At 40.1% G+C, this 25,161-nt stretch overlaps 1 protein-coding gene and 1 pseudogene across 6 annotated transcripts in view; both read right to left on the bottom strand.

Annotated features, from left to right (window-relative positions):
- Window positions 1-25,161, bottom strand: part of Ntrk2 (neurotrophic receptor tyrosine kinase 2) — a 349,269-nt gene that overhangs the window by 188,457 nt on the left and 135,651 nt on the right. Inside the window, exon 14 of one of the 6 annotated variants that reach the window (XM_047524203.1) lies at window positions 19,137-24,257. The exons of the other annotated variants lie outside the window; for them this stretch is intronic. Within the exon in view, the coding sequence (XP_047380159.1) occupies window positions 24,220-24,257 (38 nt within the window). The 3' untranslated portion in view covers window positions 19,137-24,219. Of the gene's footprint in view, window positions 1-19,136; window positions 24,258-25,161 lie in introns of those variants that run through there. 6 annotated transcript variants of the gene reach the window in all.
- On the bottom strand, window positions 2,211-2,642 carry LOC124964246 (mitochondrial import receptor subunit TOM22 homolog; annotated as a pseudogene).

Genomic DNA, 25,161 nt, shown 5'->3' with positions numbered 1-25,161 from the left:
TAGTTCCACTGGTAGAATTAGCTTAGCACACACCATCTTGCAGCGCAGGGTCATGTGCAGATGGGCACTGAATACATCCACTGCTATGATTGATAATGATTACAGGCCAAGTGAGGAAAGGTGACTTGCACAGGGCTAGGTACTCAATAATTGCTGATTGATGAATGGTGACAGCTACTAAATGCCACTTTAAAAAATAGCTACACTTGAAAAGATATGTAGGTTAATTCAAGCTCCTGGACAAAATGCCTGCGATTGAATTGTAGAAGTCTTTGTTAAGGCAGCCATCCCTAAAATAGTGTAAAGGAATGGGTAAGCTGTTGCGGTTTTCCCTGCAGAGGGAATTCCACTTACCCAAGAGAGAAGACTTAAGGTCATACCTACTATAAGGAACAGAAAACGAGGCCTGTGCATGAAGACCACTGCTTTTAGTTCAATTCACCCTTTTTTATTGCATGAGATGAACCAACTACATAATTTTCAATATCCAGTGCTATATGAAATGCAGTTCTTTTGTTCATAGAATATGAGAAATTTCAAAATCTTGCAAGTAGGACAATAAACCAAGCATGCAACCCTTGTAAGCACACGTCCCAGTCCCACAAAGGTGGCCCTTGCTATGAGTAGCTGTGGTTTGCACATCGTACTGCAGCTGTCTCTCTTGCAGCCTGTAACTGATGGGCTTTCTGTGTCCCAAAAGGCTCAACACGTGGGCAGAGCAAACAACCTGAGCCAGGAAAGATGAAGTCAATTGTTATACTGGCTCTACATGAAATGTATCCTTCAAATTAGAAATGGAAAGTGAGTAGAACAACCAAAGGGCTTCTCTCCAGGCTGTGTTCACCTTGATCATCAAGGAGAAAAATGTGTGTGTGGTGGGGGTCAATTTTCACCATGGGGGATATAAGGTTGCTTCTTAGTCCGCAACAGGGGCTCAAGGAGGTCATGCTAAAACTTGGAGCTCAGGCAGTTCCAGGGCACAGCAACCCTGGAGACATATTAGCAAAAGCAGAATAATAAGCCTGCCATTTTGAACTCACTTCTCTTGATTTAACCTCCTTTATAGGTAGAATAAATATAGGATTCCCAGCCAAATTTGTATTTCAGATGAGCAAGAAATAATTTTGATGTGTGCTGCAAATATTGCATGAGGCATAATTAAACATCAATTTTATTTATCTAAAATTTAAATTTAGTTGGCAATTCTGTATTTGTTAAATCTTGCAACTTTATTGGCTGGGTTCTTGATAGGTTCTCCTTTTGTATTGAGTAGAGTTCAGTATGAAATTGCACATCTCTCCCAGTTCGGCTAGAATTTTAGAGAGCTGACAGTAGAAGACCACAGACTTAAATGGTCATGGTAATTGTGAACTGCCCAAGTGAAAGGTGAAACTCAAATAACTCCCCTACAGAGACACCTTTGTGCCTTTCCTCACCTGGCCAGCATCCTGCAGTTACCAGCCCTCACTGCACACTGGAGTCAACTGTGGAGCATTAAAAACGTTGGTGCTTAGGTCCTGCACCACCAAGATTCTTATTTATTTAGTGTGTCTGGGCTGGTGGATTTTTAAAAGCTGTTCCAGGGGGAACTAAAACATCAGCTAGTTACCTATTCTGATTTATCCAGGGAAGCCACTATAAAGCCCCAAATACACACACACACACACACACACACACACACACAGCTGCAAAATGTAAGAGTATGAATCAATTAAACATTCACTTTAATACCTACAGAAATGGTCCCTTCTTCCCTTTGCTTCCTTCCCTTCTTCTCCCCTACACTTCGTTTTTATTCAAAGCACTAGGTTAGCTTTACCCAATACCAGTTGTTTACAAACTTGGCTGAATGTTAGAATCACATGAGGTTTTTTGTTTTGTTTTTTTTCCAGTTAGGAGCAATTTACTAGAAGGGGTAAGGTGGCCAGAGCTGGAATAACCGTCTGCATAGCTGCACTCTGGTGTCAGAGTGAGGACAGAAGAAACATTGAGGACAGCGTGGAGGGCACAGTTAAAAGTTGGGAGTCTCTCCGCAAGAAAATGAGGGGAGAATTCTTGCTACCAGGTTTGGATCAATATGCCACAGTTAAAATAAATAAATAAATAAATAAATAAATAAATAAATAAATAAATAAAACCAGATAGCAGTTCAAACACAACTGAATTTCAAATTTCTCCCATCAAGACGGCTCAAAGATAGCAGTAGCAACCTAGATCTTTCTAGGAAGTGAAGGCAGAGCCCCTGGCATTCCTCCTGACAACCCTGTGTTAGGTCCTAGAAGTATCTGCCGCTGCTGCAGTTGTGGCTGTTACTCCATTTGTAACTTCTCAGTCTCCAAGACAACAGGAAGAACCAGTATCATAAAGGAAGTGGTCCCAATCCACAAGGCTGCCCCGAAAAACCTGTACATTTTTTGAGCCACAAAGAGGGAGAGATCAAAAGTGGCTCCTCTGGCCACGAATCGGACCCTCTCCGGGAACATCTCCATCAGACCCCAGAGTCTCTACGACTGGGTCTCATCTAGCTCCTCCTCATCGTCCTCTTCCAGCTCTTCCTCAGTTTTCTCCGCGTCGCCTTTCGGGAGCAATTCATCGGTGGACAGTGGTTCCCCAGTGCTGGCAGCAGCGGTGGCAGCAGCCATGCTTATAGGGGACACTGGAAGCCCATGAGATATTTTAAAAAGATACTGGTGCCAATGAGGTATTTTTAAAAGATACTGGTGCCAAGACCCCATCCCTAGATAATCATATGTATCATATACAGTGTGGGTTCCAGGCATAAGTATTTTTTAAATGCCTTTGGACAGTTCTAATATGTAGTCTGAGCCAAGGACCACTACACTTAAGATTGGTACTTGAAATCTGGTGTGCATTAGAATCTTTCGGGAGATTTCTAAGCATGCAGATTCCTGTTATCTCTCCTCACCCAATGCTAATACCCTGTGAGGTCCAAGAATGTGTAATGGTAACTATGTGGTTCTAAGACAGAACTCTCTTGCTGAAAGGCTATTCAGGCTGTGGGCTTCTCCCATCCCCCAGCTTTGCTCTCCCAGGGACTGGTAGAAAGATGTCAGTAATCCAAATGTGCTCTCTTCTGGTGCTGGATGGCCATTGGTAGTATGATCTGAGAAAACCAAAGATTTAGTCCAGTATCCCCTACATCCTTCTCCCACCACTTTGAACTTATTGGGTCAGTTTAGGAGTAAGTCCAGTAAAGCTTTTATCATATTGAGGCATTTTAAAACAGTGACATGAAGGAGAAGGCAGGCCTCTTTATGTATCTGAAGCTGGATCGTCCTGGCAATGATTTGGGGTTTTTAACCTTGGTTAAAGATTGGGTAGTAAATAACTGGAGTCATGCACCTTAATGTGCATTGATCACGCGTAGAAAAAGTGCCTCATCCCATGACAGCAGCTGAGCTGTGGCTGCTTCAACACTGCCCCCATCCTGACATGTTTACCCAGATTGCACCCACCCCACACACTTCCATCTTTGCTTTTACACAGCTTATGCTTTCTTTCAGGGCCAGCGGAAATGTCAGTTTCTACAGGAATCCTCTTGGTCTCCACAGCAAGAAATACCTTCTCTGCTCACTACTCTTGGTTCTTTAAACACCTTCTATGATATTTATCTTACTCTACACCTTCTTATGTTTTTCTCATAAACTTAAAATACCCTGTGGGAATGTAGAACTCTTGGAGGGATGTTGCTTCTCTCTGCACCTCTTTAAAATGTCTAACCTCATTGTGCAGGCATCAAATGCTTATATATTGAACTAGATCGTGATTGTTAATATAGCAACTTGCAAATTATTAAGAATCAGTGAGAACCAATGTGTTTCCAGTGAAATTGAGAGAAACAGAGGTCACAAGAGAGTACAAGAATATTAAGGTTCACTGAATTCCCTGTTCTGAGGGTCAGCATGGAAGGAAAATCTTAACACATTTTTGTGTTTCTAAAACAACTATGTTTTCTGGATATAGCAAAAAAGGTAATTTCTGAATTCTTTGGGGATTTATTGGGTCTTACCATGAAGAATAATTTACACATTTTATTTTCTGTGACAGTAAAAGACCTTTCTGTTTGAGCTAAAATATCATGTCTGTTTAGAAGTTTCCCTTATTTTGAACTAAGAATCTATACCTACTCCAGTTAGATGCTCTTGATCTACCACCCAGGTTGCCACCATCTCCATCTTTGCTTTTATATGTTATCCATTGCTCCATGCCCCGTAGAAATGTCAGCTTCCCTAGGAATCCCTCTCTTGATTTCCATATCATGAAATGCCTTCTCTGCTCACCATACTCCCCTTGGTTCTTTAAACATCTTTGGTGATATTAACCTTGGTCATCATCACCTCTGCTAACCACACATTCTGTTATCCATCATGTGGCCTGGACGCCTAAGTTTCTACCCTTACAGTAGCAAGAAACCCAGGAATGGTTCAGAATGTAGGCCCTGGAGCCTGAAGACCCTATTTGAATTCTGGCTGTCATGCTTACTTGATGACATGATGTTAGGTAAGCTTCACCTCCTTGGGCATCAGCTTCCTTCCCTGGAAAATGAGATAATAATAGTATCTACCTCTTAGGAGTATTGTGAGGATTACAAGAACTGACATACACAAAGCACTTAGAGTACTTCTTGGCATGTGGTAAGTGCCACTCTGGGAACCTGCAACACACCATAGCCCTAGAAGACTAACATATTACTCTTTCCTGTTCAGTAGTGAGTGTGCGCTCGCTCTCTCTCTCTCTCTCTCTCTCTCTCTCTCTCTCTCTCTCTCTCTCTCTCTCTCTCCCCCCCTCTCTCTTTCTCTCTCAACTAAGCAGACATGTATACAAAACAACATGTAAACACTAAAGCAAATTTGGGGGGAAAGTTAAAGCAACACTAATGGGTGCTAAGAGATGGACATTCTTACACTCTTCTGGTATAACTGTAAATATACCAATATTTCTGACAAGTAAACTAATAATATGTTATAAGGGTCTTAAAAATATTAAAACCTCATGACTTAGAAACTTATATGTCTGGAAGTCAATTCTAAGGGGAAAAAATGCCAGAAATGTGGACAAAGATCTAGGCACAAAGAGGCCCATTATAGCGTTACTTTTAATAATTAAATTGGAAATTATTATAAATGTGAAATTCTAAAACATGATTAAATATATTCTGGTTTATTCAAAGAATGAAATACTCTAAAACCAATGAAAAATTTTATGAGAAATGTTAATTCCATGAAGAAATCCACATACACACACACACACACACACACACATACACACACACACAATAAGACAAGATAAACATTAACATACAATGTTATTTCAACCAATATCATTTCTATTTTCAAAATAGAAATTACTCCTTTCTTTATAATTTACATATATTTTAAAATATGATACTGGTATGATTTTAACAATCACTGGAAGAAAGAGGTATGTGCAGAATGTGGGCATCGGAATTGGTTCATTACCACTGTACGGTTATTTCAAAAATTTTTGTGTACTATTGAGAAGAGCCTTAGAAATTAAACTGTTCCAATATGACATAGGGTATGAGTATATTTGCTCAATAGTTCATCTTATTTATAACATATCCTTTCTCTTTTATAGGCTAAGAATTATTCAAAGATAGATGAAACCACCCCCCCCCACACACACACACCCTTAGGTGCCAGCAAGATGAGGAGATAGGAAAGTACAAGGTGCACATCTACTGTCAGCTTCTAAGAGCTACTTATTTTTGGGTACTGCCACACTTCTAACCAATGTTGTTAAAGTTCAAATGTTCATAAAGACTCAATAAAAGCCCATCTGGGTTAGATGATATGATAGGGTGAGAAACATCCCAGGTACAGGCAACTGTGCAGGAGAGTGTAAAGGTAACAAAGGATGAGGAGGATTCTGTGTAAGGCTTACACCCGGGGAGCATGCAAGGAATCACAGAAGAAGGTGTGAAAGCTGCAAAAGCACAAAGCAGGCTCTAACCTGCTTTTATTACCACACCAACCACAAGGTGTTTCCACATAAAGTATAATTCTACATGAATGCCGTCATGTCCTAGATCTAACTGCCTGCCAGCAAGGTGGTGGACTGGTGTTCCCTAAACCACCACCATTCTGGAACACGTATCAGACTTGTCCCAGATGTTTATCATGGCATATTCCCAAGAATTACTAATATTGCCCACTTTGATACATGAGAACAAAATACTCTCAAATCCAGTAAGGAAGAACAAATCTTAGGAATTCTTGTGGAAAGGCATAGCCATCCACAAATTCCTAATAAAACGAAAAATATCGGGCTTAGTGAAGAGGATTAAACTACTCTATCCATCAAAGACCAAAATTTGAGCATCCTATATCCCTGTGCAGTCCCAGAGGGAAACTGATGGGGGCGTCAGAGAGGAGCGTGTGGGTCTAAGACATGCGCCCAGTGCAGCTCCCTCTCATACATGGCCTGGAACTCAGCAGCTACCCAGGATGCAGACAAGCAGAACATAATCTCCAGAGAGGACAACAGAAAGAATATTTTTGGCACATCAGAACCTGATAAGGACTGGAGGGCAGAAGAATTGATAACCATCCCATTTAGAGAAACAAAGTCATTCTTACGTGTTGAGTACCATTCCTAAGGGCAGAAACCACTTACTTCTTGAAGTCTGTGGAAAAAACCTGCCCTCAGATGTGTTTCATTTGACTGTTATCTTTTTAAAAAGCAAACTCTTTACATTACCTGTCCACATTTTAAAATAAGCATATTTCATATAAGAAATATAAATTTCTGGCTTCTAAGGAAGAAATTAATAGAAAGAAAGAGAGAGAGAGGAAGGAAGGAAGGAAGGAAGGAAGGAAGGAAGGAAGGAAGGAAGGAAGGAAGGAAAAACAGATGATCCTGCACATTCACATTCTGTTAGTAAAAATTAGACAAGGCATAACATGTCCCATTCTGCAGTCTCCAGAGGCCCACTGCACTAATTCATAGATTTGCCTGATTCCTATAATAGGCATTGAGTTTACAATTCATGAATCATGAATTACAAGATTACAGAGGTAAATACAAAAACCAAGTAGTTCATCCTTCTTCAGTTTTTAGGAATGATTTACAAACAGTTCCATTTTTCCTTTCCTTTTAAGTTTACCAGTTCCCCCCAAAGAAATTAACTAATAAATAAAATTCTCATTTCAATTTTCAAAAAGAAACAAAAATCATATTAAATTAGAGACATATGGGAGACAACCTTTTGGGTACTAATGAGTCCATTTAAGCTCTCTTTGGAATTTTTCCGAGAGGTGAAAAGTGGAAGGTGTATTTTATACTCTAGAAAACCTTCACCTGAAGCCTGAATCTTCCTGAAGACAAGCAGAATTAGAGAGAAGAAGCATATCTATGGAAATGCAAAATTTTCCCTGTCATAAGAATAAATCCTAAAAGATAAATTTTTACCTTCAACATAGAATGAAGTTATAGCTCTTTGACAAACGATGTTCTGTGTTGTCATGACAACAGGTCCTGCTAGAGGTGTGCATACAGAGGTCTGCCCATAAATCAGAACATTTTAGGGAAGGGTTTAAACAAACATTTCTAGGCTACTCCCCAGATATAGTGCCAAAAATGTAATTATAGACATTTGTATCAGTCCGCTATAAAGCATGACAGCTCCAATTTTACAAAATGTTAATTAAAAAGTCTATTAAATCCATGTACCTTTGAGACAAATTAAAATCACACCTAAGGTTGGGAGTCACAGTCCAAGGGCTGTGAAAATTGGGGTATCCGAGTCAGAAACTCTCATCTATAAACAGTATAGGTAAGAGTTCAGGTAGGATTCTCTCAAGAGAAGAAATGCTGAAGGGCAGAACACAATGCATAGATTCTTTCTGGGAGCTCGAGAAAAGAGAAGAAATAATCAAAGATTTGGGGACGGAATTGGGAAGGAAAAGCTGATAGACTGAGGTTAGCTCACCTGAAAAGATAGAGGTGAAGCATCTAAGAATCATTAAATTCAGGAAGACATAGACAAGTGGTAACCATTATCAGCTTCCAATGAGGTCAGGAGAAATGAGAACTAGCTTAAAATCAGACATTAGAACAATGTTTCTTAAGGTAAAGGTCATGAGATTCCACCCTAAAGGTCACAAATTGGCAGACTGCAGGCCAAACTGAGTCAAGAGGCAAGTTTCTTCTGGCCTGCACAGTATTCTTTTTTTAAATATATATTTGCCTGCCAACATTTAAAAATCAAGACATTTTACATAAAACTTCTTTTTTAAAAATCAGATGATTTGGAAAAATGAGCCTGAAATCCATTTAGGCAACTGGAACTGAAACTGAGTTTAGAAAATACAAGCTTCATAAAGACAGAAATTTGCCTTGCCCGCCTGGGTGACCCCAGCACTCAGAACAGCACAGGGCATAGAGAAGGGACTTAGTACATGTTTGCATGAATGAATGAGTAGCAGCTACTCCCTGTAAATAAATGCTCCCTGAAGGAATTTGGGTTGGTCACTTTGCTCTGTGATATAAATTCATTCTTGATGGAGACAGCCCATGCCTCTTGATAGGATTTCTCATAGAACCTTCTCTGGTGGCCACATATGTAAACCACTGGAGAGAATAACAGTGCTGTAATATTCTTCAAGGATTTTTAAGAATAGTCCAAAAAGTGGACTTAGCACCATCATTCATCCTTCAGGCAGGATGCTGTAAACAATGGTTTGCCAAAGAAAGCCCTTGTAGTGCCTGGAACAAGCAAGCACTTCTGAAGTATTCACATCTGATCTCTTGTTTATTCACTCAACAAACAGAACTCCTAAGTGTTATGTGACTAGGGTCCATTGGCTATGTTTCTTTTACCTTTATGTCCAGAGAATTAAATTTTCATTAAGCCAATGAATGAGTGGTGGAAATTTCTATATATTATAATTACATTGTGAATCTAATATGTGCTAGATGTGTGTGTATTCACATATATATGTATATATTCATAAATATATTATGAACATATATTCTTATCCTCACAATAGATGTGGAAGAAATAACTATTCCTGTTTTATAGGAAAGGAAACTGAGAAGTTAATATTTGACTCAGATCTCCTTGGCACCTGCACCACAAGCCTCCCATTGTGCTTCAAATCTCTCTGCTAAGCTCAAGTCTCAAGTGCAGTGGGTTGAATAGTGTTCTCCAAAATGATAGGCCCAATCTTAACCCATGAGACTCCTAACAGTGATCTTATTTGGAAAGACATTTCTGCTGTTTTAAGTCACCAAGTTTGTGCTAATTTGTTACTGTAACTCTAGGAAACTAATACATGATGATATTCCTGGTCCACATATCAGAGAATTTTCCCAGAAAACATTGCTTGTACTGTTTATGGGGAAGATCTGACTTTATTCAGGATCCTAGAATTTTCTGGGTCATCTTTTCCTCTCATCTAAGATGCTCCCTATTTTTGATCCAGCCTTCTAGCTGGGGGCCCCAAAAAGCTTCGCCCACAAATGTTCTCAAGTCTTAACAAAAGTGGACTCAGTTGAAGGTTGGATACACTTCATTTGCTCCTTTGGAAGCACAGTGAGTAGTGCTGAGAGGATAGACAAATGCTTTGTATCCATTTGGCCTAACACAGAAATAGAGGACCCATGTCTGCTCCCCAGATAAACAAATACAGCACTAATACAGGAGTAGAAGAAAGAAGGCCTCATTCTGTGTGGGAATTCTGTGGCAGCTCCTGGGAGTAAGATGGGAATTGAGCTGGACCTTGAAAGATGGATAGCAATAATGATGATGGTTGTGATTAGTGATCATTATTGTCATTGCTACCACTCACTTAGCCCCTACAACATTTCATATGATGACCAAATGGCTTATCAGACTTTATACCATTTAATTTTCCCACAAGGTAGGTATTAGCCACCTTCTCTCATGGAGGAGACATCTTAGACTTGGAGAGTTAAGGCCCAAGTCCAAGGTCACCCAACTGTTAAGTAACATGACTCTGACTGACAGATGCTCAGAATATGGGAGGAAGAGCTGCCTGGCCCTGCAGGGTGGCTTGGGGAAGTGGAACAGAGGTAGCAGTTGGGGAAGACAAGGTTGGAGCTCCAGTGTCCTTGAGTTGGAATACCCTTTTGCAGCACTTGGACTTTTATCTCCTTAACCAGGTGAATTACCAACTGTTTGTGAAGACTCATGTCTGCATTTTGGGAAAGAAATGTGGGACTCAGGGTAGAAACATGGTGAGAAGGGTGAGAGGACCAGTTTGTCCCTCTTAAATACAGAGAGTTTGCAGGAAGGCAGAGGAGGTGGAGTGGAAAATGGCACAGGTATGAAGGATACTGGGGAGGAAAACTTGATTTCCAGACAGCATTCAAAAGGTGAGGGCGAGGAAGCTGTCATGGCTGATTCAGAGGGACCAAAGAATGAATTAACAACATCAGAGGGCACAGGGCAAGTGCTGTCAGAGCAGACGTGATAAACTCAGCTAAAATGAATCTGATCTTTTGTGCCTGAGAGACCTACAAAGTCCAGAAACGCCCAGTTAGCAGATGCTGCTGCTGAGATTGACTTTTGTCCCTACCTCTGATGGGTTTCCTTCCAGGGACATTGGTGGATATTTAAAGAATGTATCTTTACATTAAATACTGAAGGGTTTTAAATTCTCCAAAGCACTCTGATGCAAGATATGGAAGCTACAAGTCTAGTTCTCTAAAAGGTCTCACCTTACCAGCACCAGGACAAGCTCAGAATTCAGCACTGGGGTAGAGAGAAACCCAAAACACTATCTAAATCTCAGATATGAAATTTCCAAACTAAGAGAAAAATAACTTAGAACTGGGAGCTAATACCAGAGTTCAGGGCTGTCTGGGGGTGTCGCTAGCTGCAGAGCCTCAATCTAGTTCCTATCAGGTTTCCTGTATCTTCTCTGAATAGCCATGCCATCCTCTCTCCAAGCCCTCCTGGAGAAAAAGAACAGGTAGAAGTTTAGAGCTGACATACCTGACATGCCAGTGCCCAAGAATATCTGAATTCTGCATGCCAATCTCATCAGCAAGTCCTAGATACGGAGTCAGAAGATCAGGGTTCACATTGTGGCTAAGCCTATAATTCTTAATACCTGCAGACTTGAGAAAGTCACAGATATCTGGTGGTGGACCATGTGGAGTTCCTCAGTTCCACCGTTGCTACTGCCATGTGCTATACCCAGGGCCACAGCAATATCATGTATCTCCTCTAGAGGACTCTTCTTGAGCTTCAGAATCCCATGGTTGCCTGTTGTGATACCCAGTCAATGACTGGCAGGTACACAGATATGAAAGCTCAGCTCCCTAATCTTAGGGTGGGACAAGTCTAAGGGGCATCTTACACTCCAGGGTCCCCCAAGTGCTCAGGCTGAAGCCACTACCATGAGGCTTTGCCTCTTATGATAATACCCCTTGGCTCCCCCTTCTCTGTTCTGCTTCCCCAATTCCTTTCACAGGCACACCCTTAATAAATCACTTGCACATGAATCTCCATCTCAAAGCCTGCTTCCAGAAAAGCTGATCTAAGATAAGTCTCTACTCTAGGTTATTGTGAAGGAAACATGTCCAAAAGCCAGCACAGCAGAGTGTCCAGCAAGAACAACAGGCAAGATTTGGCCTAAAGACATGTCATGTTTGGCTCACAGAGACTTTCAAAAATGTTGTAAGCCTTGCCAACATTTAAAAACTGGGTAATTTCACACAAAAACCCAGATCTTCCCTCATCTTGAAAAATCAGAAGACTTGGCTCCCCGAGTCTGCATTCCTGTACAGTAACTTGGGCCAGGGCTGGAGGTAGCTCTGCATCACAACGTGGAACCAGTCTGTACCAGCCATCTACTCGTGCTCGTGACCTGTCTAGTCTCCAAAGTCATTAGAGTCTGCAACCTGTGGCCTAGCACAAAGAAAAAATTCAACACAGTTTGTCAAATCTGAATAAGCCATCATTTCCCTTGAAAATGATCCCATTTGCGGGCTGCTGGAGAGCAAGGGAGAATAATTGTGTAAGAGGATGTATCGCTCTGTTCCACTCCAACTCTTTCCTCATGCCTGGCAAGGTATTGATGTACACTTCCATAAACACTCTTCTGAAAGAATATGAATCAATAATGAGAGCTGCCATGATAGGAAATTTGTTTGATGCTGAACACGAAATGAAATGAAATAAAATCACTTGTGGTTTTAGCATGTAGGCGAGAAAAATAAAAACGGGTCTTAGTTTCAGATGTTGTTTTATGTTACCATAAATAAAAGGATGGCTGTAGCTCAAAAATGACATTTAAACAGTTCAAAATGTTGACTTGTCCTCTCTGTGTACTTTTTTTCAAGAATTATTATAGTTGAGGCCCTTTTAACCACTGCAACTGGTAGTAGGTCATTTAAGGAAGCAGAGGTTCCCTTGAGCACTGGTACCCAGCTGTCCACCCAGGAGTGAGCAAGGCGCTGTGCAAAGAGATCGGTATGTTCCACAGAAATATTGGGAGCACTTGTTAACAAACTCACCAGTCATGTGGAGCTCAGATGAGACAGTATCTATTGTATGAGAATAATGCACTGCACAGACTTCAGTGACTAGGAACATAACTGACCAAGGGCCCCAACTGCTGTGCTCTAAAATCTATCTGCACAGAGGCTGATCTTCCTCTGAGCTGCCCAATGCCAATGACTATGGCAGACCCATCCTGGAAAACAAGGAACTCCTCTGTATTGGCCAATTTTTTCTCAAAGACTCCCCAGCAGCCCTTTCAATACTATCTTCATGTGAATGGTAGTCTGGAGCACTTGACCTAACCTCCCCTCCATGCCTCATGCACTGAAGGTTCTCTGGCAGACTGAAGTTCTCACAGCTTCCTTCAGTTTCCTATCCCATTATCTTTCATCCAAGAGTTTCTCCTGTGAAAATCTTTGCAGCTTTGACTCCATTTTGGTATCTGCTTCTGAGAGGACACATTCTGCACTTGAAAATTCCTATTACCTATGTTTAGCAAAGTCTGTCTACTCTACCTCATAAAGAGAAACTCCCAATTTTTGTGTGATTGCATGAATCCAAAGAACAAAGCTCTTATGAAGAAAACATAAAGAAGACTGGGTTTTACAAAACTTGACTATGGAGTTAAGGGGAAAAAGGAAAAGGAGAAGGAAGAGGAGGGAAAGGACAGGAAGAGATGAAACCTCTGAGTTGTTTTTCCATTTGGACGCATAACTACTGAGAATATAGGCACAAAGTTCCCCTGCAACACCTATTCACAGCACTAGGAAAAACTATCTGAGATTTTTCTACATAACTTGCCTTGTTTCAGAGTCTCAAGTGCTATTAAATTACAATATCGGGGTGGAATTTACCTCTGCTCAAGTAGTCCTTTATAACCAGTGACAACCACAGATTATCGTTCTGTATATCTATTATGGTTTAGAAATCATATGCCTCCCAAAAGTTCATGTGTAAGACAATATAAGAAAGTTTAGAGATTAAATGACTGAGTTACAAGAGCTCTAATCTAATCAGTGCATTAATCCACCGATAAGAATTAACTGGGTGGTAACTGTAGGCAGGTGAAGAGTAACTGGAAGAAGTGACAGATCACTGGGGACATGCCTTTGGGGTTGATATTTTGTCCCTAGTGACAAAGTATGCTCCCTTTCTCTCTCTCTGCTTCCTGCTGCCATGTCCTGAGCTGCTTCCCTCTGTCATGATGGGTCATGATGTTCTACCTTACCTTGGGCCCAGAACTCTGGCGTCAGTCATCTATGAACTGAGATCTCTAAAACTGTAGGCCCCAAATAAACTTTCCCTCTTCTATGTTTTTCTTACTGGGTCTTTTGGTCACAGTGATGAAAAAACTGACTAAAACAACATCCCAAACCTCACCATTTTCAGATTTCCATTTTGTTAAAAGGCCGAAAAAGGGGAGTATACTTCCTGTATGAAAACTGTAAAATATATCTCGTAACCAAGAAAAGAAAGAGCACAATAATTTACACACACACACACACACATACACACACACCATACACACTCACCCTCTCTCTCTCTCTGCTAAGAGGACTGACATTAAAAGGACCTTCGGGCTGGTTATTCCATAATTTACAGCAAAATAGAAAAGGGAAACAAAATCAGCAGCATCATTTATAAACCCTAGAAAATGGAAGTTTCCAAGCTGTCATAAATAAGGATGGAAGTATTTGCCAAGTCAGAGATTTTGCCAAGTTTGAAATCCACTCAATCCTTACATCTTGGAGCTTAGAACGGAACATCAACCTTTTGGGATTTGTAATCATTTCTTCTCAGCAAAACTTCTTGCTATTTATAAGAAAGTAAAAACAACAAGCAAAACATTCAACATGGAACGTTTTTTTAAAAAGACCTCGGAGTAGTATGCCCAATGAGCACCGGGGAGGGGATAATGACATAAATTATGTATGCACTGGGATTAAGTTCCCATTTAGTCACACAAGTCAGAAAGTATGCAGAATTCCTATTCCGTATGTGTGGGGGTGTGTGTGAATGAGCATGTGTGTGTGTGTGTATGTGTGTGTGTTTATGGCTGTTTATAAATTATTGTGTTCTCGCTAGGGCTTAGTCTCTCCTCTCTCTCTCTCTCTCTCTCTCTCTCTCTCACACACACACATACGCACACACACACACACACACCCCAAATCAATTTAAAAATTTTATTGTGTGAAAATTAAAGAAAGGATATAAGTGGTGTGTGTGCTAGGTATAAAGAGAACCAGAGGAAATGATTATTTTAAGAAAGATAAAAGAGAAAGGAAAAAAAAACAGAAAATAGACAACAAGGATAAGCATACTTTACACCAGGTTATACAGGGTCACAAAGAATTACAGCCACCAACATGAAGCACAAGGTCTAGTGGCTGTTTCAGAACTTGTAGCTCAGGAAACACCCCAGGGGCAAAGAAAAAACACTGGCTTCAGAGAAGGAGGGCCAGACGCAGGGATTTTATAGGCAGACAGATCTGATTTGTATATCCTTGGACAAGTTACTTAACTTTCCAACCTGTTGTTTTCTTATGTGCAAATTATGGCAACAACGGTATCAACATTATAGATAGACCACCGACTATAAGGCAAAGATGGCATTGGCTTGGTTTACTGTGCTCTCCCCGAGCCTAGCTCCCTGTGACTTATGCTGACATATGATTGTCCCTTAAAAGATACTTGCTCAATTTTGAAGACTTAATACTAGATAAAATGAGATAATATATAGAATTAATCATATGTCTCAGGTTTCTATCAAGGAATGCCCCTGCTATTTTAAAAAAAGAGGTAGGTACTACTTAGTGTGAAGCATTTAAAGGGACAAAAAGGAAATGAAGAAGCATTGAGACAGTTATAGCCATGGGAAGACTTTATCACCTCTAGGGTTGGAGGGACAGATGGGGAAAATGGTACTACTGGTGCCCAGTGAGGGCTGGAGTCATGGAGGAAGACCCATTCAGTAGGACTCCAGATATGGAATAAAGATCCCTTATAGAGCTGATGCCTCCATACAAGGAACATGCCAGACATATCCTGATACCTTCCTTCACCTGAAGGTACATCCCACTAGTCAGATGCTCTGGAAGCCAGCATACTACCAGCGTAGAATTAAACATGGCACCTAATGCAACAGTGTTTACAGAAGGACTATGGAGAGACAGTCAATCTCCTCCAATCCAGGATCCTGAAGAGAATGCAAAAGGAAGAATCCACCCAGGAGTCATTCTTGAAAATCCTATTGCATATTCAGAGGCTTTGTCCTAGTTTATAGAAAAACTTAGAACTCCCCCATAAAATAAAACAGTGTTTTCCATCCCAACTCAAGGGGCTTTAGGTGAAATTGCATGAACTTACCTGAAGCTGAATTTCATTCTTCAAAGCAAACAGTGCAGCCTGCATTTTTATTTAATGATCCAGCAATACCAATTACAGTATGATGAAAATTATTAAAAAGAGATAGAAAGATGGACAATAAACACAAGAGATTCTCCTCCCCTCCTCAGAAACTCAATAAAAATATTAAAAGGAGGGAGAGAAAGAGAACTTACTGTTCATTAATTTGTGCTGGGGCAGAGATTTGAATTCAGTAAACACAGGCCCTGGGGTCTTGTGGCATGTGAGATGGACTTGACCAAATGACTGGAAAATTAGCATATGCCCTTGGCAGTCTCTCTCAATCACTGGCTGCCAGACAGGACAGACAGGGACAGGAATGTGGAACTGCTCTAAGGCTGCTCTGCCTCTTGGTGCTGGAAAAGCAAAGAATAGTTCAGGCATTTTCTGCCACTGTGTTATGTCATCTGGATCTCATCCAAGGAGGTTGCTGGATGTGTCCTCAAACAGTCCCTTCCCACCAAATCCCCTGCTCCCTACAGAAGTGGTTTCCCTAGAGGTTGCTTATTGGACAGTAAGGACTACTCCAAAGGAATGGGAAGTCCTGAAAATCAAGAGTGATGAAAATACTTCACTTGTAGATTGTCTAAAACAACCAATCCATCTTCAGTTACAATGGACAAAGCAAGCACACTGAATTTTCAGAGTTAATTAACTCTGAAAGCATCCTTGGTATAATCTCTGTTTCATAAAGTAAAATGTAAAAAAAAAAAAAAAAGGTGACAGTTTCTCTACCATGCCATATACTTGCAAGTCAAGATCTACATGGGATTTTTCAGTGGCAAAAATACCAGAGAGCTTTCTGGAACCATGGAGCAGGCACCTACCCCAGTGAGTTAAACTTACATTTTTTGCCACAAGAATAATCTTCACTGAACTTGTGCTGGAAGTGATTACCTCCCAACCCTGAGAGTGACCACCTCCTACCTCCTTGTGCCTAAGGCACCTGCTGGCCTCACCCTACTCCTAGCTGGGTTCAGAGTCCAGGTCACACGAGGGACTTGTTAGGAGCCCCAGCTTTTGAACCAGCCTGCCTGGATTCAAGACTTGGTGCCACCACTTATTAGTTAGAAACCTGGAGTAAGTCTCTGCATACCTATCCTAAACATCAGTTTCCTAATCTTTAAAATATGGACAGTATTTGCACCAGCCTCATAGGATTGTTGGATCAGGAAGCATATAAAATAGCACTTGGCACATAGTGAAAAATCAACTCCCTTACCTGTCACTATCTCTTAGATCCTTTAGATTCTGCTGTAAATATTATCTTGTTTGCTTATTTGTTGGTTGTTTTGGTGCTGAGGATGGAACCCAGGACTTACACACTCTAGGCAAATGTTGTGACCACTGAGCAACACTATACCTCCAGCCTGTTATCTCATTTAAATGTTAGGAAAAGTGATAGAATTTGTGAAAATACCTTAAATTAAGTGCTAATAAAATGTTAATGTCCCTTATTTTAAATGGTTTAATGATAAGAAGGAAAAAAAAAACAGATTTCAAAGTGTTTTATTGCTTCAAACAGGAAGTAGTTCCAATGAGGTCCATCAAGGGTGGACTACTAGAGCTATTGCCAGAATCCATTTCAGGAAGCACCAAAGAATGATCTAGTTACTCATAACTCATTGCTTGTAAATACTTGTTCCTACAGCTTGAGAAGAACTGAAACAAGTCTTTGCTTTCAATAATCTCTTGTTTTTTATTTACAGTGTTAGCCAAAGATCTCTAAATAGATAACTCAAAAAATAAACTTAATATAAACTATGTTCAAATGATCAAAAGTTCTGAATTAATAAAGTGAGAATAAAACAGGGTGACTATCTTTGGGATAAGATGTTCAATTCTATTTTTTTTCCATAATCCTCAAATTTCATAGCATCATTCAGAGTCACTGAACTATTATAATATAGGCCCAAATGAAGCAAATCCTCTTATCAAAATCAAATTTGTAGAATCACTGGGCCAGATCCAGGACTGGAATTGTGATAATTCTGGAGAAAACTCCAAAACAGCCTTCACAGCCTGGTCTCCACTATTTGCACTCACATAATCAGCATGTGACTAGGAGATGCTTACTTAAAGTATTTACTGAGGCACAACCAAAGACAACGACAACCAAAGCTCCTTCAAAGTTTTATTAGCAATGCTGAGTGCCTCCACTTGTCTTGCCATATGCTAAGGGCTTTACCTGGACCATCTCGTTTAACTCTACGGAAGCCCAGTGGGGTAGATAGTATTATCATCTCATTTTGGAGGAGAGGACACTGAGGAACAGAGTGAACTGACTTTTCCCAGGTCATAGTGTGTGTGAGCATACTGAGATTCAAATCTGAAGTGCCTATCACCTCAAATTATCATAGGATCTTCTGAAATGTATCGGAAGAAATCTGGTCTCAGTTCAGCAAATTTAGAACGACAAATCACCAACACTAAACACCAGGGTCTCATAAGAGGGGCAGTGTACTTGGCTTGATAAAATGTTAGCTCACACTGGATTCCTTTTCCCAATTCTGAAGTCCTTGATTTGGAGTGAAAACCTTCAAAGTTATCAGAAGGTAGCCATTGGCTGAAGTAAGTCAGGGGTGGGGTTTACAAACCTTTCTTTTCAGTCTTATCATCAAAGGGAAAAAAGAAGAAGGGAAGGTGTGACAGGACTGGGGATGGAGACAAAAGGGACAGAAATATGGGCATCATGCTAACAATTTCATTCCCATCCTATCTTATCTCCATACCCATTGTTGTCTTCTCTCTCTCCCATCTGTAAGAGTATAAGTCATTATGTTTATTTGACCATGAAGTCACTTGAAATAGAACAGAGCACTGAGTACACCCTGTTGTTCTGATGTGTGTCATTCCAAATATTTAAAATACCAAAGGGCATTCGCAGAGTGTAGTTTTATATATACATATACATAAAAATCCCCTTAAACATTTTTTAAGAATTGCATTTTAGCCAATGAAAACCTTACTAATATAAGAATCAGTAGTTTGCAAGTACATAAGTAAGACTGATGGGAATTTTAAAAGCCCAGTTTGGAGGTGTTTTTTTCCAGAATCTATAATGGTTTGGGCCTGCCTCAAAACTCTCAGTGACATTTTTCAGACTTTTTCTTCTAATACCTTTGGTCCCAAACACCACCAGCAACACATGGTGATGGTACGTGTCTAAGGAAGGGAGGGGAGGAGTACAACATCCACAGAGAATGCAAGACACATGGAGATGAATTATAAAACTTTATTGGCTTGTTAAAAAATGAATGAATTCAGCAAGTACATTTATAGTCTATCCACATTGTTAAAACAGCACTTAAAAATAAAATTAAAAAATGATTATCCATTATTTACAGAAAATGTGAAAAACATGATTGAAAACCTTATAGGGGAAAAAACAAAACAAAATGAAACAAGACATGAGAATGAGTCACAGGCTGCCTCTGGATTACAGCAAATGGATTTGAACATGAAATGGGTAAAACTCAAGGATATGTCTTTGTAGGGGGTCTCTTCTACTTTATATTTGTATATGCTCAATTTGTAAATGTATTGTCTTAAAATAAAGGTGTTAAAAAAATCCTGGTTCTTTTCATTGCATCTCAAATATTTTCCATGAAAACTAAGACTCTAAACATAGCTAGTGGTTTGTAGGATGGGGATTGGGAACAAATCAACATATTCTGGAAGCTCACTAATGACTATGCCAAGGCTGTTCTGTAACAGGAGCCTGAACAAAACTCAGAGTGCCCTCACTGTCAAATTCAGGTGACTGACAGGTTTCCTTTGTCCCTTAAGACCAAAACAGAGAATAGGTTATTCTCAATGGGAAGCTGCCTTCTGTCTCAGCCTTTTGCATGTAACTTTCTGAGCTAGGAATTCTGTCAACCTAATTTGATCTGGTAGCACCCCAGAGTCAACTGACTTCAGGAGAGTCCTTAACCTTCTTGGGAGCCCTTAGACAAACTTGATGTGGTTTGCAAGTACTATGGGTATGTAAACATAGCAGAGTGCACCTAACAGCTACTTCTATACATGTTTCCTTGGAGTCAAAATCTGTTGAGTGGTACCCCAGGAGGCTCCACATACATGACTACATGCACCTGGCACAGCCTCCATGGCTAGAAACAGCAACCCCGTGAGATCCCATGCCATACGGAATGGTGTCTCTTCAGTACAGCTCTCCCTCTGAATTTAGAATCTAGTCAAAACAAAATGAGACGAATTTCTATTATAGTGTGATGGAATTAGATCAAAACCAAGGGAGGGATTCTAGCTAGCAGACACCAGAGAAGGTAGAGGTGTGAATCATCCACTCTCCAAAAGAGCAAGAGAAGAATTAGTATAGGTCCTGCTGATGCTTTTATTTCATTTGCAATGGGGGAGGGGGGCCGAATGTGCTATAATTATGCAAAGCACCTGGTAAAATAAGGAAAAGCTGTTTGCCATGGGGTCCATTAGAGAGAGGGAAAAACAGAGAGTACAGAAAGGGGAATAGAGAAAAGAAAGAAGAGAGAGCACATGTGCCCCTCTGCCATGCTCTAACTCACACCTGGAATGAAACTAAATTCTGCCTGTGTTTCTTAATTTATTTACTCTGCCAACTACTGAATAGGTGAAACCTCTGCTCTGTTGGAGGAGATGCTTCAAGCCTCAGACACACAGGGTCTACTTCAGGACTACCTGAAGAGCCAGAAACCACAGTAATCTCCTTCTGCATTCCACACTGCAGGCAGAGCTGAGATTGTTTAGTTCATGTCCTTGCTGTCTATTTCTGGGAAAAAAAACTCGGTGGGACAAAAATGAAATCAGTCCCTGCTGGGAGATGGGGAATGAAAACCCCCTGAGTCAATTTTCTCTAATGTATGTTCAGGTTCATTTTTTCCTGTTGAGAGATGACCCTTCCTTGGCCTTGGACTGTTTGGACTTTGGTTGTCATCACCGTTAGTGTTGATGTCTTGTGTGATAGCCAAGGACATTTCTCTCAACTGCCTAAAAGGGTCTCAGAGGAACCCAAATCAATGCTGGGTCAACACGATACAGGACCTGGACAACATCTCTCAATGATGACACACCTCATTTCCAGTTACCAAGGGCCATATCAGTGCATTAAGGATACCCATGAAAATGGGTTGTGCACTTTCCCATCTCAACCTGGTAGCATCTGAATGGGACAGGAGGATGCTGGTGAAAAGAAATTCACCTCAGAAAAAACTGAGGGAAGGACTTCCTGGGATGCCTCTGGGCACATGGATATGGAACCCACCAGGGAATGGGAAGACACGGCAGTAAGAGAATTCCCAGCAAAGTAAGAGAACTGAGGGTCACAACTGAGTCAAATACTCTGGGTCACTGTGTTGCTAAACTCAAGTAAGGAAGCTTGTTGCAATGCAGCCCTCAGCAGTGGCCAGGAAAAAGAAAAGCAACTTTGCAAAGAAAGGCAGAAGGACACAGCGAGAGAACAATGATTGTGTTTTAAGACAAAAGTAACAAACTGGCAGCCCACAGGCATGTTTTGTTGGCCTACATAATGTTTTAAAAATAACCCATCCAACTTTTTAAAAATAGGGACATTTCGCATAAAAAAAAATCCAGGTTTTGCATTGCATTTCTCTTAAAGGATCACAAGATTTGGAAAACTGGGCCCTCATTCCTGTGGGGCACAGTTGGTGGAGGCTGGATGACAGCTGCCACTCAGGTGGGCAGGTTTTGGCTCAGTCAGACCACATAGGAGACTTGCCTGACGCTCAAGTGCCAGATCGTTGCTGGAGAGCAACAGAACTGATTTCAGCAAAAGTGCCTCCTCTCCTTTTCTAATCCTGCAAAAACATGATAGGTGCCATTAGGAAGCTCTAAAAAGCAAATTTCTTATGGGGGACATAAAAAGCATAGGATGAAAGAAGGTTGCCTAGAGTACAGAAAAGAGAAGCTGTGTTACTGATTGTAGTCTTTAGGGATTTAAAAAAAAAAAAAGGAAACCAAAGAATACAAGAACTATTTTCTAATAGCCTGCTGTTTTCATTCTTTCCTAGGAGATGTCAAACTCATCTTTGCTATATTAAATTGCCTTATCTGTCCACTTCTCTCCATTTTAAAACAAAAATCAAATCTCTCCTGCAATCCTTCTAGCTGTTGACTAGAAATATTCTTTTTTTCCTCTTGGGTCTGGGAAACTAATAAAATTGTCCTTAAAAATCCATTGCCTTTTTAGAGCTCCGTGGAATAACATAAAAGCTTAAAATTCTTCTTCTTTTTTTTTTTTTTTTTTTTTTTGACCAAATGACCGATATTTAAGAACCTTTTGCCATACTGAGCCCCTGCCTGGCTCACAGTGTGAATTTCATTTTTCTTTCAAGGGTCAGGATTTCTGCTATTAGCTGTTCTCTCTGTAAATCAACACCTTTGGGAAAGATGGAAATCCCCATAGTGGCAGGAACTGTCATTTAGCTGTGAGCAAGTAAGTGGGAATTTAGAGAATTTTCAGACCTCCCCATGATGAGAGCTTGCTGCCTTTATGCTCAAATGGAAATGGAAAGAAAACCTGTGAGAAAGAACAGCATGTTTTCACTTTGGAAAAACTGCCCCTCTTTCAGGAGTACGTATGGAGTAGCCAAGATAAATGCTGTAATCCACAGGACATGGTGAAATGTCGGCATCGAGCAATAACATATTTAGTGACTAATGTAAAAGATACAATATAAAATATTCATCAAGAATATTCTTTTTATATCAACTGGTGCCTAAATGGGTCCTGGTTTATTAAGATTAATGTCTTGGTTACATAGGATTCAAAATAAAGTTTCCAAACATGGCAGAGTAGTTAAAAATCCATAAATCCTTAACACTAAACTACAAAACTTGAGCATCCATTTAAAATAAATTTTTTAATGTCAGTGTTTCTAATTCAGCCATGGCTTACATGTGCATGGCTAATAGTCTGAGCTGATTATGTTTTCAAATGAAATGTTCCAGGCCTGTCTCTGGAGTGCCCCTAAATGAAAGGAGTGAGGTGGGGAGAGTGGGGACAGCTAAACCTCTCTTCAGGACAAGGACTCTGCCTGGAGCAGACAGAACAGAGCCTAGGAAGGCCACTGAGGTGGCAAGTGAACGAAACAGGTGTCCATGGCTCAGAACAAAGAAGGGACACAGCAATCTGTAGCTCTAAGCTGCCCTCTCAGCAATGAAGAAGCATATGATAAAGCACATATTCATTAGCGACCTGCTACCTCTTTGCTGCTGGGGTCAGGACAAACTTTCCTGCCCATGAAAACCCAGCAGTAGGACAGTGTGCAGCAGGGAGACTGTCCTTCTTAGAATATCCTCTCCTGCTCACAGCAGGCCAACCATTCTGCTTGCAGGCCTTTTCAGAGTAGAAAAGCTGGAGTTCTGTAATGCAAACAGCGGTGGTTCTCAGAGGGCAAGTGGAAAGGGGCGAGGTGGTAATTTCACCATATGCATATATTCCATTCTGTTAGTTATTATGAAACTGACTGTGCCTAACCTAAATCTATATCCCTAACCAGATAGCAGCTGACACTTTTCTTCTTGTTCTTTTTCTTTTCTTTCATCCTGTTAATAAACTTTAAAGCAATCATTAACATCGTGTGACTCTGAGACCTAAGCTTAAAGTTTGGATCTTTATTACCAGCAAAGAAAAGAAGCTCTTAATGACACCACAAAGTCCCCAGAGTGATGGCATATGTGCCTTTAACTCTTGTTGTCACTATGTTGTGGGTGGAAAAGTCACTCACTGAATTTAGTGCTGATTAGAGAAAAACAGCAAATGATGCTAAAATATGTGTTAAATATAGGTTAGACATTTTAGTCTTCACTTATACCAGTCCCTAACTTTTTATATATATATAAAATTTATATATATATATGTATATATATATATTTTAAAATATGTAGTTCACCTTTAATAAACAGAAGCAATTGAAATCAACACATTTCCAGTATGGTCAAATAGCACACTTTTCAGAAGAGAAGTACAATCCAGTGGAATTTCATTTTGATTTTGTTTTTGAACTACTGTGTGGACAGAAGAGATGGATTAATTTAAGTTGTTTTCTTGAGTTGTTGCATAGCTGCCTGAGAGCTGCCTCTGCCTTGGTGTTCCCCAATCACAGCTCACAACATGAGCAGGCTTCATACAGTACATCCTCCAAGCACCGCCCATTTCTACCAGAGAACCCCAGGTAAGCAACACTTCCTGGGATAAGCCAACACTGTCCCAAGAGGCCAGCTTACAGAGCAGCATCAACCAACAAGCACCACAGCCCCCTTCTCTGTCTTTTTCTTTATTTCAGCTACCCATCCAGTGGGATCTTATGAAACAAAACAAAACCTAAAAGAAACACAAAATAAAACATAAGTCATGCTCGAAAGAAAAATCAATGAAAAATATCATACAAGCACAATCACTTTTAAAAGAATATGATACATAACTTAAAAAAATAAGACACAACATGGAATATGCTTTAGAACACAAAGCAATGTACAATAACAGAACAGAAATTGGGAGAAAACGTGCATCTCATTATTTAAACTCAAAACTGATTTTACATGGTACGTGAAACATGGGGAAGAAATTCAAAGTATTTCTGTATATAGCTCTAGCCTCAATTTTATCAGACGTTAACAGTTTAATTTAAGGAAGAGAAATCCATGTACAATAAAGATGATCACTGAAAAATTTGTATGTGTTCATTCATATGAGGGGAGAGTTGGATTCAACAATAAACGTCTACCCAAGTTCCGATTCTCTGTCTTTGCCAACTTTCACCAAATTATGTCTAAAATAACTGAACTAGAGAACTGGCTGGCTCTCACTGGTGAAATATAGGACAACACTAATATCTAAAGGTTTTTTTTTTTTTTTTCAGGAATCCTAATAGTGCCTAAATTTAAGTATCACACCATATATATGACACATATATAAATGTTATGTCAATCGTATAACAAACATGACAGTACATTGTATATAATATGCAATTATATTACACAATATAAGGCTTAAAACTGTGTTTATTACATATATATGTATATATATATGCACAAATCATATACCATCAGTTAATTCTTCAAACATATATTGAACACTGACCAAGCAGTAGACTAATGTATGATACAAAATAAAGAATATGAAGTTCCTTGACCTCGGATACTTCATTGACTTACAGAAGGAGAAAGATGATTAAATAACTTGGCCAATATATAAAAGCAAATCTGCATTGTGCCGGATTCTTTTC

The sequence above is a fragment of the Sciurus carolinensis genome, chromosome 14 (assembly GCF_902686445.1).
Source record: "Sciurus carolinensis chromosome 14, mSciCar1.2, whole genome shotgun sequence".
Taxonomy (NCBI): domain Eukaryota; kingdom Metazoa; phylum Chordata; class Mammalia; order Rodentia; family Sciuridae; genus Sciurus; species Sciurus carolinensis.
Note: the sequence above shows the minus strand (reverse complement) of the source record. Positions and strands in the feature narration are given on the sequence as shown.